The sequence below is a fragment of the Chrysochloris asiatica genome, unplaced genomic scaffold, assembly GCF_000296735.1.
Source record: "Chrysochloris asiatica unplaced genomic scaffold, ChrAsi1.0 scaffold00176, whole genome shotgun sequence".
Lineage (NCBI taxonomy): Eukaryota > Metazoa > Chordata > Mammalia > Afrosoricida > Chrysochloridae > Chrysochloris > Chrysochloris asiatica.
Window position 1 is genome coordinate 2,218,646 of NW_006408694.1, and position 21,665 is coordinate 2,240,310.

At 37.5% G+C, this 21,665-nt stretch overlaps 1 protein-coding gene across 1 annotated transcript in view; it reads right to left on the reverse strand.

Annotated features, from left to right (window-relative positions):
* The window catches only part of LOC102810528, a 373,438-nt gene that overhangs the window by 275,699 nt on the left and 76,074 nt on the right, over positions 1-21,665 (reverse strand). Inside the window, exon 7 of the mRNA XM_006871864.1 lies at positions 15,910-15,988. Coding sequence (XP_006871926.1) covers positions 15,910-15,988 — 79 coding nt within the window. The remainder of the gene's footprint in view (positions 1-15,909; positions 15,989-21,665) is intronic.

Here is a 21,665-nt window from a genome sequence, read left to right on the forward strand (position 1 = left end):
ATGTACTCAGGTCATAATTTGGCTTTCATGGTCCACATGTATAGTCACAATTTTTGTTGTTGAATAAAGGTATTTGCAATGAATAAGTCACTGATCTTGTAAAATCCATCATGTGACCTCTGACATCATTTCCATCACCAAGACTATAGTTTCCAACTACTGAGCCCTCCTCTTTGTTTCCAATTTTCACATGACTACCACCAGTAATTAAGGAGCTCTGGTAACCTAGCGGTTATGAGTTAGGCTTCTAACCTCAAGGTCAGCAGTTCAAAACTACCAGCTGTTCTGCCAGAGAAAGATGAAGCTTTCTGCCCCCTTAAAGATTTAAAACCTTGGAAACCTTACATAGGGTTGCTGAGTCAGAACCAACTCCATGGCACACCACCACCACCAGTAATTACCAAAGCATCATGATTGCCTGTTTGACCAATTTCAGACTACAGAAGTTGGGGGGGTGGGGAATATTCAATTTCTTTATCTTTGGCACTAGTGGTTGGTGCATAAATTTGAGTAACAGTAGTAATTAACTGGTCTTCTTTGTAATCAAAACCAACTCAAGGAAATAGCAACTTAACAACACCTCCCTCTTGTCAATTGTTTTCCCCATCAACCAAGTTAATTCAGGTCTAGCTCTAGTCATTGGACTGCTAAAGACAAGATGGGTGGTTGAAACCCACGAGCCACTCCTCAGTACCTTGTACAGGGTTGCTATGAGTTGATCTTAATAACAACAAAAACAATACCCTCTTGTCAGTGAATTACTCCCTCTTCCCTCCCATATCTGGTAATCATCAAAGAATGATTATTAAGTGTGAAAACCTTTTCTTGACTTTTTACATATAATATTTGTCATTTTATATTTGACTAAATTCACTCAGCATAATTCCTCCAGGTTCATCCCTGTAATTAAGTATCTAGCAGATTGTCATTCTTCAACCTTGGGTAATATTCCATTGTGTGTATATACCAAAGTTTGTTTATCCATTCTTCAATTGATGAGCATTTAGGTTGTCTCCAAATTTTTGCTATTGTGCATAGTGCTGCAATGAACATGGGTGTGCATATATCTATATGTGTCATTTCTTTAATTTCTCTAGGATATACATTAAATAGAGGGATTGTTGGGTCGTATGGTATTTCTATTTCCCACTTTTTGAGGAAGTGCCATGCCATTTTCCACATTGGTTGCACCATTATACAGTCCCACCAGCAGTGTCTGGGGCTTCCAATCTGTCCATACCCTCACTAGCCACTAGTGAAGTTATGGACAGATTGTTTTCTGCTTTTTTGAACTTTGATATTGATGCCAGGGTAAGATAATATCTCCCTCTTGTTTTGATTTACATTTTTCTAATGTATAATGATCACTAGGAGTCCTGGTGTGGCACTGTGGGTTATGCTAGACTGCAAAGCTGTTTGAACTGTAATATCGGTGGTTCAAGCTCACCAGCTGCTCCTTGGAAACTCTATATAGTGTCTAGCTCTAGTCACTGAACTTCTAATGACAAGTTGGGTGGTTGAAACCCACTATGGGTTGGAACCAACTCGATGGTACTTAACAACAACAACAATGATCACTAACATTGTTGAACTAACAGTTCTTCATATTTTTTGTTTGTTTGTTAGCTGTCAGTATGTCTTCTTTGTTGAAGTACCTATTCATGTCCTTTGTCCATTTTTTAATTAGATAATTCATCTGATTGTTGAGATGTTGAAGTTTTATATAAATTATAGATTAATCTGAGATGTCATTGCCAAAAATGGGCTCTCTCTATATTCTTTTGGTGAAATCTTTTGCTGCACATCCATTCCAAAATGTTAGGAGGTCCAGTCATCTAGTTTGTTTTCTGCTGTTTATGTGTTTTCTGTTATCTTTAATAATATATTTATGCCATGTTTCAGAGACCCTAATTTTGTTTCTATTTTTTTATGAAGATCACAAGATGGAATTTTACAAGACCAATGACTTTTTCATTGCAAATACCTTTTGTAAAACAACATGAAACATCTGCATCTGCCTGAGAAGGAATTCAGGAAAATGATATAGAAACAAATTCAAATATACCGAAAAGGGTGGAGGAAAATAAGGAAGAAGTCAAGGAAAGTGCTACAGGAGCAATCAAACAAGACAGATATGGCATTGGAAACAATCCAAAATCTGCAAAAAGAAGTCCAGATGATTAATAATAAAATATCAAAAATGGACAATACACTGAAAGGGCAAAGGAGTAGAATGGAAGAGATGGAAGCCAGAACCAGCGAGCTAAAAGACAAATCTCTCAATATTGCTAAGATAGAAAAGCAAGCAGAAAAAAGGGTTCAAAAATCTGAAGAGAGTCGAAGGTTCATGTTGGATAACATGAAAAAGAATAACAAGAATTATTGTCATTCCAGAACCGGAAGAATCACAGAAGTCCACAGAAGAGATTGTTGAAGAGCTTCTGGAAGAAAAATTTCCTAACATCTTAAAGAATGAGAAGATAAACATTGAAGAAGCTGAACAAACACCAGGAAGTATAGACCCCAAAAGAAAATCACCAAGACATATAATAATCAAGCTCTCCAAATTCAAAGACAAGGAGAGAATACTAAAAGCAGTCAGGGAAAAGAGAAGGGTTACTTACAAAGGCAAGCAAATCCGATTAAGCTCTGACTTCTCAGCAGAAACCATGCAGGCAAGAAGGCAATGGGAAGACATATATAAAACTGTAAAAGAAACACTGCCAACCAAGAATTGTCTATCCAGCAAAACTGTCAATCAAACATGATGGTGCAATCAAAACGTTCCAGGATAAACAGAAACTAAGAGATTTTGTCTAAGCCAATCCAGTGTTAAAAAACATCCTAAAGAGAGTTCTTTGGAATGAAAACCAGCAAGAACAGACAACAACCAGAGATTGACAGAAGTGGAAACAACACCTGAAACTCAGTCAACAGATAGCAGAGTTCAGAACAGAACAAAATTACAATAATGAATTCAGAGGACCTGTGAGGCCAACCAAAGATCAAAATATTAACAATGTAAAAGAAGGGAAAAATATAGGAACAGAGATCCAGGTGGTGAGGAGGTCAAGTAGATGGCAGGATACAATAGACTGTCTTAAATGCAGGGAAAGCTTAATAGACTATAGGCAACCCCCCAAAAAATTAATACTTCACAATTTACCATGAAAATGAAGACCCAAGCTGAACAAGGAAACATTAAGACTAAGAAGAAACTGACAAGAAATAGCACAAAAACAGGAATGCAGCACAAGAAGGCATGCAGAGCAAAGGAACAAACAGCACCACAAGAAATTAACATAATGACAGCAGGTAATCCATACCTATCAATAATTACACTGAATGTCAATGGAATAAATGCACCATTGAAGAGATAGAGAGTGACTGAGTAGATAAGAAAACAAGACCCTGCAATATGCTGCCTGTAAGAGACATACCTTACACACAAATGCAAAAGCAGACTAAAGGATGGAAAAAAATATACCAAGCTCACAGCAATAAAAAACAAGCAGGCGTGGCAATACTAATCTCTGATAAAATAAACTTAAAGGCAAAACCCAGCATGAGAGATAAAAAAGGACACCATCTCATGATTAAAAGGTCAATTGAGCAAGATGATAAAAGGTAATTAACAGCTATGCTCCAAATGAAAGAGAACCAAGATACATAAAGCAAAACCTACTAGAATTGAAGAAAGAAATAGCTAAATCTACAATTATAGTGGGAGATTTTAATATGCCACTTTTGAAAAGGGATAGAACAATCAGAAAGAAACTCAACAAAGTTACAGAGTAACTAAACAGTACAATCAAACAACTTGAAGACATAGACGTGTACAGAGCAGTCAACCCAACAACAGCACAATATACCTTCTTTTCCAGCGCACATGGAACATTCTCCAGAATTGATATGTGTTAGGTCACAAAGCAAGCCTCCATAAATTTACAAACATCAAAATATTACAAAGCATCTTTTCAGACCACAATGCCATAAAATTAGAAATCAACAATAGGAAGACCAAGGAAATAAAGTTTAACACATGGAAACTGAATAACACCCTGCTGAAGAGCAACTGGATAACAGAAGAAATTAAACGTGAATTTAGAAAGTTCCTAGGAACAAATGAGAATGAAAACACAACATACCAAAATCTTTGGGACACAGCGAAAGAGGTGCTGAGAGGACAATTTATTGTGACAAATGCACACGTCCAAAAAGAAGAAAGAATAAAAATTAACACAATTAACAGCACCACCAGCAACTAGAAACAGAACAACAGAGGAAACCTATAGTCACCAAGAGAAAAGAAGTAATAAAGATCAGAACAGAAATAAATGAGAAAGAAAACCTATAGAAAGAATCAACAGGTTCTTTGAAAGAATTAATAAAAATGGCAAACCTAACAAAAGATAAGAGGGCGAAGACATAAATAACACATGGGCGATATCACAACAGAACCAAATGAAATCAAAAGGATAATAACAGAATGCCTGTGGCCAATGGGTTGGAAGAGACACATAGTTGTGTCAATTCCAAAGAGAGGTGACTCAACAGAATGCAGAAATCATTGAACAATATCATTAAAATCACATGCAAATAAAATTTTGCTGAAGATAATTTTAAAATATCTGCAAAAATACATTGCCAGGGAATTTCCAGAAACATAAACCAAATTCAGAAGAGAATATATCTTGGCTGAAAGCAGAGAATACCAGGAAGATGTTTACCTGTGCTTTGATGGGTATACAAAGGCTTCAACTTGTGGATCATGACAAGCTATGGATAACCCATTATGGAAGGTGTATTCCAAAGCACAATATGTTCATGAGAGACCTTCACATGGACCAATAGGCAGTCACTCATACAGAACCAGGGGGTACTAAATGGCTTAAAATCTGGAAAGATGTGCACCAGGACTGTATTATTTACTATACTTACTCAATATATATACTGATATACTGAACAAATAATGCAAGAAGAACGTGGCTCCAGGATTGGAGGAAGAGTGATTAACAACCTATATAAACAGATGATACAACCTTGCTTGCTGGAAGAGAAGAGGACTTACAGTATTTTGAAGATAGAAAACTACAGCCTTCAGTATGGATCACACCTCAATATAAAGAAAGCAAAAATCCTCACAACTGGGCCATTTAATAACATCATGATATATGGAGAAAAAATGAAGTTGTCAAATACTGAATTTTGCTTGAATCCACGATTAACACTCATGGAAGCAGCAGTCAAGAAATCAAATGAAGTATTGCATTAGGTAAATCTGCTGCATCAAGAGCAAAGATGTCATTTTGAGGGCTAAAGTGCGCCTGACCCTTCAATCCATGATATTTTCAATAGTCTCATATGATGTGAAAGCTGGACAATGAATAAAGAAGACTATAAAAAATTAATGCATTTGAGCTACGGTGTTGGAGGAGAATATTTAACATAACATGAATTTCCAGAAGGACACACAAATCTGTGTTTGAAGAAGTACAGCCCCAGAATGCTCCTTAGACCAAGATGTCCAAACTTTTGCCTCTCAAATTTCAGACATTATCAGGAGGGACAAGCCCCTGAAGAAGGTCCTTGATAAAGTTGTGCTTGATAAAGCGGAGGGTCAGTGAACAAAAGGAAAACCCCCAGTGAGATGAATAGGCACAGAGGCATCAGCAATAGGCTCAAATCTAACAACAATTCTGAGGATAGTGCAGGACTCGGCAGTGTTTTGTTCTTTTGTGCATAGGATGGCTACAATCAGAACCTCAGAACTGACTCAATGGCACTTAACAACAATATTAACACAATTATTGCAGACTTGTCTGTTTCTCCCTTCCATTCTGTTGGAGTTTGCTTTATAAATTTTGGTACTGTGAAATTGGGTTAACATATATTTATAAATGTTATATCTTATTGATGAATTGACCTTTTTTAACTTCTTTATGTCTTCGGCTAAGGTGTCTCTTGTAAACATCTTATAGATGGCCACGCTTTGGTTTATTCTGACACTGTGTCTCTTATCTGGAGCATTTACTCCAATTGCATTCACAGCAACTATCTATAAAGGAGGATTTGCTTCTGTTATATTTTTATACAAAATGTTGGTTTTAATGAAATTTCTGGTTTCTTTGCTTCTCTTTTTATCCAACACTAACTTCTTTTCATATTTAGAATTTTTTCTTTTTTTATTATTTTTATAAGACCTGAACCATTTTGCTTTCCTTCTTCTTTATTCTTGTGTGTAGTTTTCAAATTGACTTTCCTTGTGGTTACCATGAAGATTATATTTAATATGCTATATGTAAAACTACCTAATACATATTGATATTAACTTGGCTTCCTTAACATATCAAACCTCTATATCTACATTGATTCCTTGCTTTTATTTAAATATTTTCAGCAGTTTTTTTCTTAGTATCTTTATATCTTGACTTTCCTGTTCTCTAAGTTTAAATATACTTTATTGTTCTATGTATACAGTTATTTCACATCTTAATCTATGAGTTTGTTATAAAGCAAGAAGGATTTGCCCAATATATTTACCAAACAAAATTGTCTTAAATCTGGCCGTTATATTGTCAAAACATTCCCTTCAGTGAAAATTTACGCACACAAACAAGTACAGATATTCCATAGCTATCACTTCAAGTTACTATCTGTATGATTATTTTTCTTCTGGAGGACTCCTTTAAGTATTTCTTGTGATACAGTCTGGTGGTTACAAGTTCAAGTTTGTTTCTGTATTTGAGGATATCTTAATTATATCACCACTTTGAATGGCAGTTTTGCTGGATATAGTATTCTTGGTTAACACTTCTTTCCTTCCAGCACTTTAAATACATCATCCTGCTGCCTTTTGTCTGCATATTTTCTGTAGAACATTTAATATTGAATCTTTTCGATGCCCCTTTGTGTGTGGTACTTCCCTTCTCTTGTGCCACTCTCAAACTTTTCTCTTTGTTCTTGAATCTGGAGAGTTTGATTTGATATGCCTTGGTGTGTTTCTTTTAGAATTAATCCAATATCAGGTTCATCATGATTTGAAGATGTAAAATACCTCATCTTTTATGATATTTGAGAAATCTTAAGCCATTATTTCTTTTAAAAAAATTTCTGGGCATTTCTCTCTCTCTTCTTTTAGAATTTCCATTGTTGCTGCTTTTATTAAGTGCCATCGAGTCAGTTCCAACTCATAGCAGGCCTGTATGAGGTTCTGAAGAGAGGTTGGTGGATTTGAACCACCAACCTTGTGGTTCAAAGCAACCAGGACTCTGAATTTCCAATATGCGTATATAATCCATCTTGATAATGTCCCATATATCCCTTAGGCTTTGCTCATTTTTCTTCATTCTTTTTTCAGTTTGCCATTCAGACTAAGCACACTCATTGGTCCTGTTTTCAAGCTCACTCTTCTCTTATCATTTCAATTGATTTCTATTATTTTATTATTACATGATAATACTTATATATATATCTGTATATATTTACTTCCATTTCTTTATTAAAATTTGTGTTTTGTTCTTGTACTATATTTCTGTTTTCCTTTAGATCTTTCATTGTGTTTTCCTTCATCTATTTTAAGCATTTTGTTGTTGTTGTTAAGTGCCGTCGAGTCGGTTCCAACCCATAGCAACCCTGAACAGGGTTCCCGAGGCTGTAAATCTTTACAGGAGCAGAAAGCCTCATCTTTCTCCCAGGGAGCAGCTGGTAGTTTCGAACTGCTGACCTTGAGGTTCACAGCCCAATTCGAAAATACTACACTACCAGAGTTCCTTATTTAAGCATACTTAATGTTAATACTTGGAGTCCTGGTGTGGTGCTGTGGGTTAATGTGCATGACTGCAAAGCTGCTTGAACTGCAAGGTCGGTGGTTCAAGCTCACCAGCTGCTCCTTGAAAACCCTATACAGGGTCGCAATGGGTCAGAATCGACTCTACGGCACTTCACAACAACGACAATGCTAATACTTTGAATTTTTTGTTTTGAACGTCTATTTTCTGATCTTTCCCCAGGACAATTTCTAACCCATTATATGTTTCATTTACATGGCCCATCTTTTCCTGTTTCTTCATATACTTTGTAATTGTCTGTTGTCTTCAACAGTGAGTTGCTCACTGAAGAGCTGAAGCATAAACTTTGTATTAAACACACAGGACTGCTATGCAAAGGCGTTGTGATCTTGCATGACAATGCACATCTGAACACGTCTGTCCACACTGTAGACACTCTGCAAAAACTTCATTTTGAGATGTTAAGACATCCTCCTTATAGTCCTGGTCTTCTTCCAATGTACTGGTCCCCTGAAAGCAGCCCTTGGAGGCTATAGATTCACCTCAGATGAAAAACTAAAGACAACAGTACATTTGTGGATCAGCCTAAAATATTTTTTAATAAGGGAATCTGAATGCTTGCTGATGGATGTTGAAAAAATTATGCATTTGTCTTTTCTGAAAGTTGAGTGAGGATAATTTTTTACTCACTCTTGTATTTTGGTTTCATCATAATGCTGTCAGGGAATGTGGCCTGTTGTGGAAATTTTACTGAGATTTTCTTTTTGCCTAATATATTAATCAAAGTATAAAATTTTTTCACAAAATAAGATATTTCTCTGTCAGGTGTAAAGTAAACATTTGAAAGGGAACAATCAAAGGGTCTATTTGAGCTGTCAAAATCTAAGATGCATGATAAAATCTTATACTCTAAATGTCTTATTTCATTTCTTCATGAGTATCAAAGAAGGTTTTACTTCACATATTTAATTGCAGCACATTTGTTAAATTAAAACTCAAAATTTTTTATTCTTTCATAATGATTATTATGATTATTAACTCTATCAAGAAAAATTATGCTTCTTATACCTTTTAATATTTATTGTCTTGACTTTTACATTTTATCTTATAAGATTAAAAGCAAGATTAAAATCTCTGCTCACCCTTTTTATTTACATAATTTGAGTATGTGATTACCTAAACTTTTATTTTTATATTACGAGGCCATTTCTGTTTAGTTATATCTCTTAAAGAAAACTTATAATTAGACATTGAGATTTTTCAGTCTGAAGATATTCTTTGTATAGAAAAGTTATCAAAAACTTAGAAATAAGACAATAATATGACTGCCTGTCCTTTAAATGCCATATTAGTACACTTTCTAATGAGCTCACTCAACAGTCATATGCTTCTCTATGGGACAGTAAAATTATTTGACTTCTGATGTACTATGGATTTAAGGTCCAGCCTAATTTAAATATCAACAGATCAACAGAAACATTCTTGTCTGAAAAAGATAAAAATGACAACTTCAAAGGTAAGGACATTGACCATATTTTTAACATAACGTCAATTTTATTCTTTTTTTTCTCCCTTTATTTTAGTTATGGTTAATTTGGTTAGGTTATGGGTACCCAGTTGTTTAGCAACACACTAGTCTAGTGCTTGGTAAAATACTTGTGAAGAGCAAAGAAGGCTTGAAGCAGTTACTACTTGTTCATAATATTCTATAATTGTGTGATGTCTTCAACAGTGCTCTTTACAGTGAGATACTCACTGAAGATCTGAAGCCTAAACTTTGGATTAAGCACAAAGGACTGCTGTCCAAGGGCATTGAGATCTTGAATGACAATGCACATTTGCACACCACTGCCCACACTGTAGAAACTGCAAAAACTTCAATTTTAGATGTCAAAGCAACCTCCCTATAATCCTGATCTTGCTCCATTGGACTGGTCTTTGAAAGACTACAGCTTACAACATAGCTTAAACTTTAAAATACAAAGAACAAAATTCCTCATAATGTGACCAATTAGCAATGGACAAAACTGTCACAAAGGACTTCTTTAAAGTATTAAAACTCAACAGTGTCACTGAGGACTTGTTGTTGTAGGGGATATTGAGTCAGTATCAACTCATAGTGAATCTACAAACAACAGAACAAAACACTGTCCTGTTCTGCACCAACCTTACAATCACTGCTACATTTGAGCCCATTGCTGCTACCACTGTGCCAATCCATCTCATTAGGGGTCTTCATCTTTTTTTTTTCTAACCCTCCATTTAACCAAATATGATATCCTTCTCCAGGGACTGGTCCCTCCTGATAATATGTCTGAAGTACGAGAGATGAAGTTTGGCCCTCCTGGCTTCTGAGGAGCAATCTAACTGTAGTTCTTCAAACACAGCTTGGTTTGTTCTATTGGCACTCTATACTATTTTTAATATTCTCCTCAGTCACCATAACTCAAATGCATCAATTCTTCAATGGTCTTCCTTATTCACTGTCCAACTTTCACATGCATATGAGGTTATTGAAAAGACCATGGCATGGGTCAGGCACATCTTAGTCCTCAAACTGACATCATTACTCAACACTTTAAAGAGATCTTGTGCAACAGATTTGCCTAATGCAATATGTTGTTTGATTTCTTGACTGATGCTTCCCTAAGTGTTGAGGGTAGGTCCAAGCAAAATGTAGTCTTTGACAACTACAATCTTTCCTCCATTTATATGGATGCTGTTTATTGGTTCAGTTGTGATTATTTTCATTTTCTTTACACTGTGATGCAATCATACTGAAGGCTGTGCTCTTTGATCTTCATTAGTGAGTATTGTAAGTCACCTTCATTTTCAGTAAGCAAGGTTGTATCAGCTGTATCACAGGCTGTTAATAAGTCTTCCACCAATCTTGATGCCATGTTTTTCTTCACATAATCCAGTTTCTTGGATTTGTTGCTTAGCATAGAGCATTAATAAGTTCATGGAAGAATACTACAGCTTTCCTACAAAAGGGGGAAAAAGTTTTTCTTTCTTGGTTATCAGTTGGGGGTGGAGTATTGGGGGGAGGTGGAGGGTGGTGAGAGTAGAGCACAGGGAAGGGGACAGACACATTGTAGCACAGGTGCTGGTGAGGGCAAAACACAAGAAGGGGGAAGAGGTAAAAGATAGGGGTACACTGAGACAGGTTTGCATGGGCTAAATGGGGCAGAGATAAATAGTGATGCATTCTCAACCTTGGAACAACAGGGCTCTGTGATACAGGGATCAAGGTATAGTCTGAAGAGGGGAAATAATACTAAAATGCTTGACTGTCTTATGAATATTGGTTTCCCTTGCCTACTATTGTAAAATAGACACTTGAGTGGGATAGAAAAGAATCTTGGGAAACATAAATACTGAAAGCTTATAAGCCCGTCTTCAACCTATAACTGATTGGAATACCTAAAAGGGGTTTTAGAACTTGCCCAGTGAAATAGGCTTCTTGCAGAGCATTTGTGGTGTATAGGACCTTAGGTGGAATACTGAGCCCCATTCAGAACCTTCTGAGGTGGGACTTTCCCACCAGAAAGGACAAGCAGAATTTATATACCATCTAAAGAACAGATGTGATACATTAGAAAATAATAACCATCTGAGGTGGGACATTCCCACCAGAAAGGATGAGCAGACCAGCCAAGAACAGCTACAGTGACAGAAGATACATCTTCAAATAAAGATCACCAGGAAAAACTCAGAACAAAAATAGCAGTATGATTGGCTACTACAAGAATAAGCAAGTTGTTCACCAGGAAGCCATCAAGGCAAGCAATCAAGTTCCCTTAAGACAAACTCCCCTCTAAGACGAAAACTTAAAGGGAACACATCAGCAGACAAGTAAGCAGCTGACAACCACACTGGTCTACTGGTGAGTGGGAGAGGAGGAGAGGTAGCAATGAAGAAATGGACTGAGTTATGTTAAAAATATAGTCAATGTCCTTACCTTTGAGGTTGTCATTTTTATCTTTTTCAGACAAGAATTTTTCTATTGATCTGTTGATATTTAAATTAGGCTGGACCTTAAATCCATAGTACATCAGAAGTCAAATAATTTTACTGTCCCATAGAGAAGCATATGACTGTTGAGTGAGCTCATTAGAAAGTGTACTAATATGGCATTTAAAGGACAGGCAGTCATATTATTGTCTTATTTCTAAGTTTTTGATAACTTTTCTATACAAAGAATATCTTCAGACTGAAAAATACATCTTGATTGCATGTTTGATCAATTTCAGACTACAGAAGTTTGCAGAATTCTTCAATGTTACCATCACTGGCTGGTATGTAAATGTGAATAATAGTGGTATTACTTAGTTTTCCCTAAAGGCATAAGGATATTATCCTGTCATAGACAGCATTCAAGACAAATCATGATGTGTTCTTTTAGATGATGAAAGTGACTCCATTCCTGTTCAATTTTTCATTCTCAGCATTGTAAACCATGTGATTTTCAGGTTCAAAATAGTCAATATCAGTCCGTTGCAACTCACTAATGGATAGGATATTGATGCTTATGTGTTCTATTTCATTTTTGACAATTTGAAATTTTCATAGATTTATACTTTGGACATTCCATATTCCAACTACTAATGGATATTTACAGCAGTTTCTCTTTATTTTGAACTGTGCCCTATCAGCAAATGAAGGTCCTGAATGCTTTACTCCATTCATGTCATCACGAGTAGGCAGCTCTTCCTCAGTCATTTCTGAGTGCCTTCCAACCTTAGGAGCTCATTTTTCAGCACTATATCTGACAATATTCTGATGTTCATCATATTTCAGTATTCAGTATTCTGATGCTGACAGTGTTCCACTCCTATTCATAAGGTTTTCATTGTCTAAGTATTCCAAAGTAGTCTGTCTCTTCTTCTTCCTAGGCTGGCTTCATTTGGAAACTCAGCTGAAACCTGTCCACCACAGGTGACCCTGCTGGTATTTGAAACACCCGTGGCATAGCTTTCAGAATAACAGCAACATATAAGCCACCACAGTACAACAAACTGACAGACAAGTGGTAGATTTGAGGACACAAATCATCTAGAGTGTCCAGCCTGTCACCTGATCTACAGATTTTAGAAGTATCATCCCCCCCCCCATAATCAACATAAGACAGCATATGATTAAGAGCCAATGATACTGAAAGAAGAAGCCCAAGATACACTGATGACATTAGCAAAGACCAATGCTCTGGGAATTAATGGAACACAAATTGAAATCTTTCAACAAACTGATGCAGCATTAGAGGAACTCACTCATCTATACCAAGAAATTTGAAAGAGAGCTACCTGGCCAAGAGATAGGAAAATATCCATATTTGTGCCCATTCCTATGAGAGGTGACCCAACAGAATGCTGAAATTATGGAAAATATCATTAATGTCACATGCAAATAAAATTTTACTAAAGATAATTCAAAAACAGTTGCAAAGGTACATTGACAGGAAACTTCCAGAGAATGTTGGAATGAGGGAATCTCAGCTGAAAGCAGAGATTACTAGAAAGACGTTTACCTGTGCTTTATTGATTACCCTAGGGCTTTTGATTGTATGACTTTTGACAAGCTATGAACAACATTATAGAGAATGAGTATTCTAGAACACTTAATTGTCTCATTAGAAACCTACACATAGACAAATAGGCAGTCATGTGAACAGAATAAGGGGAAAGGTATGTGCCAGAGTTGTATTCTTTCACCATACTTATTCAATCTGTACACTGAGCAATTAATTCCATAAACTGGATTATATTAAGAAGAGCATGTCATCAGGATGAGAGGAAGACTTATTAACAACCTATGCAGATAATAAAACCTTGCTTGCTGAAAGCAAAGAGAACTTAAAATACTTACTGATGAAGATCAAAGATCACGTCTTTGGTATGTGTTGTACCTCAGTGTAAAGAAAACAAAGAATCGCCACGACCTAACCAGTAAACAATAGCCATATAAATGGAGAAAAGATTGAAGTGGTCAAAGACTTCATTTAGCTCAGATCAACCATCAACACTCATGGAAGCAGCAGTCAAAAAATCAAATGATATATTGCATTAGGTAAATCTGCTGCACAAGAACTCTTTAAAGTGTTTATGAGCAAAGATGTCAGTTTGAGGACTGAAGTGCACCTGACTGAAGCCATGGTATTTTCAATAGCTTCATATGCATGTGAAAGTTGGACAATGAATAAAGAAGACCGCAGAAAAACTGATACATTTAGACACCAGAGATGGAGGCAGAGATGGGGACATGGAGAGAGGGAGCTCAGAACTCTAGAATTCATTGAAAGAGTGGTACTGAGAGCTGTCAGCCAGGAGGCAGACTTGCAGAATGTGCCCTTTGGTGGTGTAAATTATTATATATGCCTGGGTGTTTAGGGAAAAAAGAGCTAAAATAGAGAGAAATACTGCTAACTGATGGTACTTGGAGGGGGATTATGATCATTGTAATAAAACAAGGTGTATGATTTGTTGAATGTAAAATTGATGATCTGCCCTGTAAACTTTCATTCAATTCACAATGAAAACTTTCAAAACAAAAGCTGATTGCCGCACTGAAGGCACTTGCTCTGCTTTACTAAATTTGGAAAGCAAACGAATTGGAAGAGATCCATATTTGAGACCATGTCAAAGAGAAGTGATCCAACAGAATGGGACAATTATCAAAAAATATTATTAATATGACATGAAAGTAAAATTTGGCTGAAGATAATTCAAAAATGGCTGCAGCAATACATCAACAAGGAACTGCCAAAAATTCAAGGTGGATTCAGAAGAGGATATGGAATGAGGGAAATCATTAGAGACATTAGATGGATCTTAACTGAAAGCAGAGAATACAAAAAAGATATTTACTTGTGCTTCAAAGATTATGCAAAGGATTCCTTTTACAAAAATCTTTTATTGTGAATGGAATGCAGTTTTAAAGGCAAGATCATAAGTTTTACATTCAACAAATTATTTTTAAAAATTGATACATTTGAGTTATGATGTTGGAGGAGAAGATAAAAAGTACTATGGACTCCCAGGACAAATCAATCTTTGTCTGAAGAAGTACAGCCAGAATGTTGCTTAGAAGTCAGGACAGTGATACTACGTCTCTCTTACTTCATACATACTATCAGGAAGGACCAGTCCCAAGAGAAGGACATCATGCTTGGTAAAGTGGAGGGAAAGCGAAAAAGAGGAAGACCTTAATGAGATGGATCAGCACAGCAATAGCAGCAATGGGCTCAAGCATAGCAACAATTGTGAGGTTAGCCAGGACCAGGCAGAGTTTCATTCTGTTGTTCCTAAGGTTGCTATGAGTCAGTACCAACTCGAGTACACCTAACAATAACTACAACAGTCTTGTAGAACTCTATTTTTTGTTAAATTAATTATGTTTATCTTATGCTTGTTTTATATCACAGTGGTGCTGGTATGCCATGGAGTCAGTTCCAACTCATAGTGACCCTGCATAGTTTCTGAGACTATAAACCTTTACAGGACCAGAAAGCCTCCTCCTTCTCCTGCAGAATAGCTGGTAGTTTCAAACTGCTGACCTTGAGGTGACAAGACTTATTAACAACCTCATAGCCACTATGTTACCAGAGCTCCTTCTTTTAGATAGTAGCAGAAAAAATTTTTTATTGTAAATATGTGGATCATCTCACAGAAAACTGAGGAACACATATGAATAAAATGGAAGCAGAAAAAATATCTGAGATCCTACTGCCAAGACAGTCTCCTAACATGTCACTGTTGGCATTATTGCCAGCCCAGCTCAATGGACTGTAACTACCAGTAGACATCTGCTGCCTTCCCTCATAGTTTACTGGAATTCTAACACATACCACAGCATATTAATCCCAAATCTCCCCTTCAATCCACCCTGTATTTTGCATAATTCTTTCTGGAGTTCTGGGTAGGGGACTCAATTGACCAAGCCCAGGATGTTTTGAAGAAAAGTGCATCTACCTAAATTTCAGAGGATATTTTGGGATAATAGTTTGATTATAAATAGTCAATATTTAGAAAGCAGTTTTCCTCAATTCTTGTTTTGATTTGTGAAAGGTTTCGTATAAATGTAGTGCAATCATATCTTCATTAATTCTTCGGTAAAATCTTACCTGGTCCAAGGCCATCATGACCAATGACAACTTTGTACAAATCTCCAAGGTGCACAGCTTCCAGGGAGAAAGTATCAGTCTACAACCAATTAAAATAGTCTAATTAGATCAAGGATATTAGCTCCGATTTCTACCAAAAGTAGAAAATTATAGCCATCTACAAACAAGAAAGTGAGGCACAAATTTAGAATTAGAGTTCAACTCTCCTAATAAGCAGTACAACTTGTGGTGTAGTGAATTATTTAATGTCGCTTGCTCTAACTCCCACCAAATGCCTCTTTGCCTGATGGGTTTGGGTAAGAGAAGATGGGAGAAGATACTTTTAGGATTACATGATTCAGTTGTGGACATTAACAGAGTTCATTGTAATTATAAAAACTTGAAATCCTAGCACAGGCATAAAATGAGCTGTCTGGGTGATATGAGTGGACTGGGCATTTCTTTGCTTGACTAATCAAGCTCACCTCTGTTTAACCTTCAGTTCTTTGGACTTGAGGCAGTGGTCTGACCTGATTCACCAGTTTCCACTGTCTTGTGAATCAAACAGCCCAATTCCCCATGACTGAGAAGAATCCTCCAGACTGTCTGACCTGCAGATTTAGAATTTGCCAGCCTCCACATCATATGAGCCATTTAATTATGTCCCAAGAGTGTGTGAGAGGTTGCAGTGAACTGAGAAGTCCTGGGGTATGGGGGAAACTACTGAAGGGAGGACTAGTGGTTCATATCATATTATGGATAGTATAGCAGTAGGAAAGTCAGATCTTTTGGTATGTCTTTAATCTCCACTTCATAGTAACCAGCCTTGTGCTGATCTTTTGGAAAAGAAATTATTGTTCAGTTGGTGTTAGAATGGTGGGGCTGACTGCAATGGCCCTGACTCACTAGATAATGTGGTTTTGACGAAAAGGATATGAACAAGAGAGTGGCTTGGGGATGAGACAAAAAAAACAACAACAAGAAATCCTGGTTTTAAAGGAGCCTTTATATTGCAATCGCTTACCCAAATCAAAAGCTATTCTTATGATATAAAATTTGTAGATGTGGCTTTAACTCTTGATGAATTAGCTAGTGAGATATATGTAGAAATGCAGATTGACAAAGAGACAAACATACAATCCCTTGGTTTTTGCTATTAGTAATAACTGCAATGACAAGGAAAAAGAATGTAGAGGCTGATTGTAACACTGAACCAAACCCAGATTTGGTTCAATCAGAACTAAGACTGCTTGTCTCAGACCCCACTGGTGGTGGTGGTGGTTGTGTGCATATGATCAATTTCAACTCACAGGGACCCTGCATAGAGTTGCCAAGGCTGTAAATCTTTATGAAAGCAGAAAGCTTCATCTTTCTCCCATGGAGCGACTGGTAGATCTGAACTACTAACCTTGCAGTTAGTAGCTCAGCTCATAATCCAGTATCCTACCAGGGCTACATCAGACCCCTGATGTACTTGTTGCTGTTGTTAAGTGCTGTTGAGTCAGTTCTGACTCATCGTGACCCTGTATAGAGTTTCCAAGGAGCAGCTGGTGAGTTTAAACTGCCAACCTTGCTGTTCAAACCGGCCTTGGGGTCCAGTGCTTACTACACCAGAACACCAGATCCCACTAGGGAATGAAAATTTTGGTTAGAACAACAGGAATTACCTGTATGACTACTGGTCACCAAAAAGGTAGTTCCAGAGGAGAATGGGCAGAACTATTGAAACTAGGGGTTATACTGTAAAAGAGTTGCTTCAGTTTGTAGATAGGTATGGTCAGCTTCCTTAGGAACCATTACTAAAAAGGATTGTAAGAGTGACTAATTTTGGAGCAGTGACTTTGCTTTTGAATACTGAAGAGTGAAAGAATATATTGGGTTGATGCAAGACCCACAACTCACTATGGAACAGCCATGAATGGTAATACTAAATTTATTTACATGGAAAGTTAACCCAGAGGGGACTTTAGCTTAGTGGAGTAGATCAAATTTCCAATAAGATGTTTACCCTGAGAAGGTAAATTGTTCTACCCAACACTAACTATTCATTGTAACACTCCAAGGGACGTAGCTGATGGGCTGTGTATGGAAGCAATGTTCAAGCAGCTTTATGGTAATAAAGACATACATCCAGTGAGTATGCCCCTTATACAGATCATGGCAGATATGATAATCAAGGGACCCCTTTTATGTGGGCACCCCCACATAACCTTAATACTGTGAAACAAAGCAACAATCCGAGAAGCTATTCGGATATATTGACACAGCTTCCCCTCATGACATTTAAAGATACAAGAAATATGAGGGTAGTTCATAGCAGAAGAGGAAGAAGCAATTAGGAAAGAACTTACTCCAGCAGGATATTTTTAATGGAAATGAGATGAATATAGCAGACATTTATGGAGTTGTTACTAAAGTTCTAACACAGCACTACAGGAGGTTGGGTGGACCAAAGGGAATTTCTGCTAGTCCTCTAATGTTAAAGTGCCCTAGACAAGTTCATTCTATTCACCTTGTCAGGACAAATTTAATGATGGGGATTCCCTATCAAATGGTGGGACCATTTGAAGCAGAGACTCAGTTAGTTGATCAAGATAAAGACTGACAAGAGGGACAGCAGGGAAACTGAGGCCATAAGAACATGTGTGGGTAAAATGGTTAGTGGGTAGGAGAGAGCCCTTCTTTCTCTAGACTCCTGCTGATAAAATATTGAAGGGACAAAAGGTCCTGGTGTGGCACTATGGGATAAGCACTGGATTGCTAACCACAGGTAAATGGCTCAAACCCACCAGCTGCTCCTTGGAAACCCTATACAGAGTCACTGTGAATCAAAACTGACTCAATGTCACACAACAAAAACAAGGTGAGACTTAGGGCATAAGGGGATTCAATGGTTGATGGGACTAAGGTGAAGGTTTGAATGAAAAACTGGAAAATTTAAACAGATCTTGCATGAAGTAGTTGCATCTCCATTACCTGCATGTATTATTGGTACAGATCTCATGTCTAATATGGGAACACTCTCTACCTGGTATTGTAAAATTGGAGTTTAAGGCTGCCCTTTAGCCTGTATTGATTGGGCATGCTAAGTGGGAACCATTAGAATTGCCTGAACCCAATCAGATTGCTAAATTGAAACAGTAGAGGTTACCTGGTGGACCAGAGGTGATACTACTTTAATTAAAGACATGCTAAAGGTTGGAGTGTTGGTGCCAACAAATTCTTTGTTTAACAGTCCTGTGTGGCCTGTGAAAATGGCAAATGACTCTGCCAATGAAAGAATTGACAGTAGATTAGCAAGCTCTAAACCCCCAAATAAAGTAGTGCCACTTTTGCCTTCAGCTATTCCAGACATGGTATTGATGATGCAGGATAAAGCACTGGACCACAAGGCCAGATTGAACTGCAAGGTTGGCAGTTTAAACTCACCAGCCACTCCTTAGAAACTCTATTCAGGGTCACTATGAGTTAGAACCAACTCTTGGTCTGAGTTACAGAAAGTGATCTTATTTCCCTTGCCTTTGGAACCTTATGATCTCATTTCAGACATAATTTTGGACATGTCTGCCATATGTACAAAAGCTGAACAGAAAATTTCAAAGGTCAGCTCAAAAAGACAAAGTCAAATATTACAATGAAATGTGCAAAGATCTTAAGTCAGAAAACCAAAAGGGAATAACACGTTCAGCATTTCTCAAACTGGGAGAACTGAAGAAAACAATCAAGCTTTGCCTTTAATTATTGAAGGATTCCTTGGGGAAATTATTGAATGACATAGAAAGCATCAAAAGAAGATGGAGGGAGTACAAACAAGATGGTGGAAGTATACTCAGGAGCTCCGTCAGCAACAACACAGAATACCAGACCAAGCAGGCTCAGGGAATGGCCTCAGAACTCTGAACCACATATAAAGGACTATTTAGAAATTTGGAAGGCTTGCAGCTAGGGGAATTTGTAGCAGAAGCAAGAAATCCATTGCTTTCTAATTCAAGATGCTCAGTTGCTCCCAGAGCCACCATCTTGTGTGAGACCAAGACAAGGAAAGATCCGAGCATTCACAGACACCTGACAGAACTGCAGAGATAAAGTTGTGGGTATTTTCTTTTTTGTATCTGTTCATTGGTCCCTTACTGTCTCTGCACCTCCATTCAGGTGACTAGAGGGGGTGCCTGAGTGAATGGACACCCGACCCACACCCCCGGAGGGTTCTAATACACATGCTCACAGATCTCGAAATTTGAAGTGACAGTTTCCACTTAAAACCAAATGGCAGTGCAAAACAGCCACAGCCGGCTCTGAAGTGTTTATCACTAGGAAAAAAGACCTGAACAGGAATTGTGGAGCAGGACAAGCAGACTAAAAAGGAAATAAGCCAAAAATTAAATCCTGAGTTACGTCACAACGACCAACAGTAGCATCTTGAAAATTACTCAGGAAGAAGAATGAAAAGGGAAGCCCATCTCCTGAACACATCTACTTGGAGGCAATCAGAAACCATAAAAAATACCAAAATATACACACCCATCTAAGTATTAAGGCCACAGATAACTCCTGAATATGCACAAAAAAACAGAAACAGATGATCATATCAGCACATGTACAGAAACGAGATAAAGTGACTGAGGGCTAATGAGCTAGAAGTAGACCTACACTCCATACTGGAAGATGGGCAGGGTTTGGAAATGTCTGAGAAGGAATTCAGAAAAATGATTATAAAATGTATCAAAACAATATACAATGGAATGGCAGCTAGAGAGGAGGTGCAGTGAAGTTCGCTGTCAGCCATACCACAGAACACCAGGCAAAGCAGATCCAGGGCAGAGCTCCAAAACTTAGAACCACATAGCAAGGAATATTTTTAAAGCTTGAAGGCTTATAGCTAGTGGAACTTGAGGCTGAAGTAAGAAATAGCATAATCTTGAATCTGTGGAGCTCAGAGGTCCAGAGCTAAAATCTTTGGCAAACAGCAAGACCAAGCAAGGGAGCAGAAACACCACCGAAAAATGTCACGGAAACCTTGGAGCAAAGGTGGACAATACACTTTGTCAGTTTTCCTTTGTTCTGATTTTTAGTGTGTGTGTGTCTCTGGTCACTGGTCCCCCTACTGTTTGCAAACCTCAATTCTGGTTACTAGAGGAGGTGCCTGAGTGCATGGACACATCCCACCCTCACCACTGATGAGTTCTTCTGCCACACATGCACACAGATATTCTCAGCCCAAAAGCAGGCCCTGAACGTTTTTTCTAAAATACAGGAAAGGGCAGGACAGGGCTGTGAAGAGGGAAAGAGGGAAAAACAAAACAGGCCAAAAATTAAATTAAAGCCTGAGGTACAGCATAACAAACAACATTGGCATCTTGAAATCTCTCAGGCAGTTTTGAAGGCAAGAAGCTAAAGAGAGGACATTAAAATCATACTCATATTTGGATGCAAAATATTTCTTTCTTTCTTCTCTCCCTCCACTCCCTTTTCTGTGATTATAGATTTCAGTATTCAGTCTAGTTTTGTTGTTGTTGTTGTTTTGGGATTTTTTTTTCCATGTTTTATATATATATACTGGTGCTATTTTGCTATTTGATGCTCCCCCTTCTGCCTTTGGAAGATTCTTTCTCTCCCTATATTACCCAAGAAGAAAATTATCCTACCATCCTGAAAAGTGAAAAGATAAGCATTCAAGAAGCTCAACGAACCCCAGGAAGGATAGACCCTAAAAGACAATCACCAAGACATATAATAATCAAGCTCTCCAAAATCAAAGGACAGAATCCTGAAAGCAG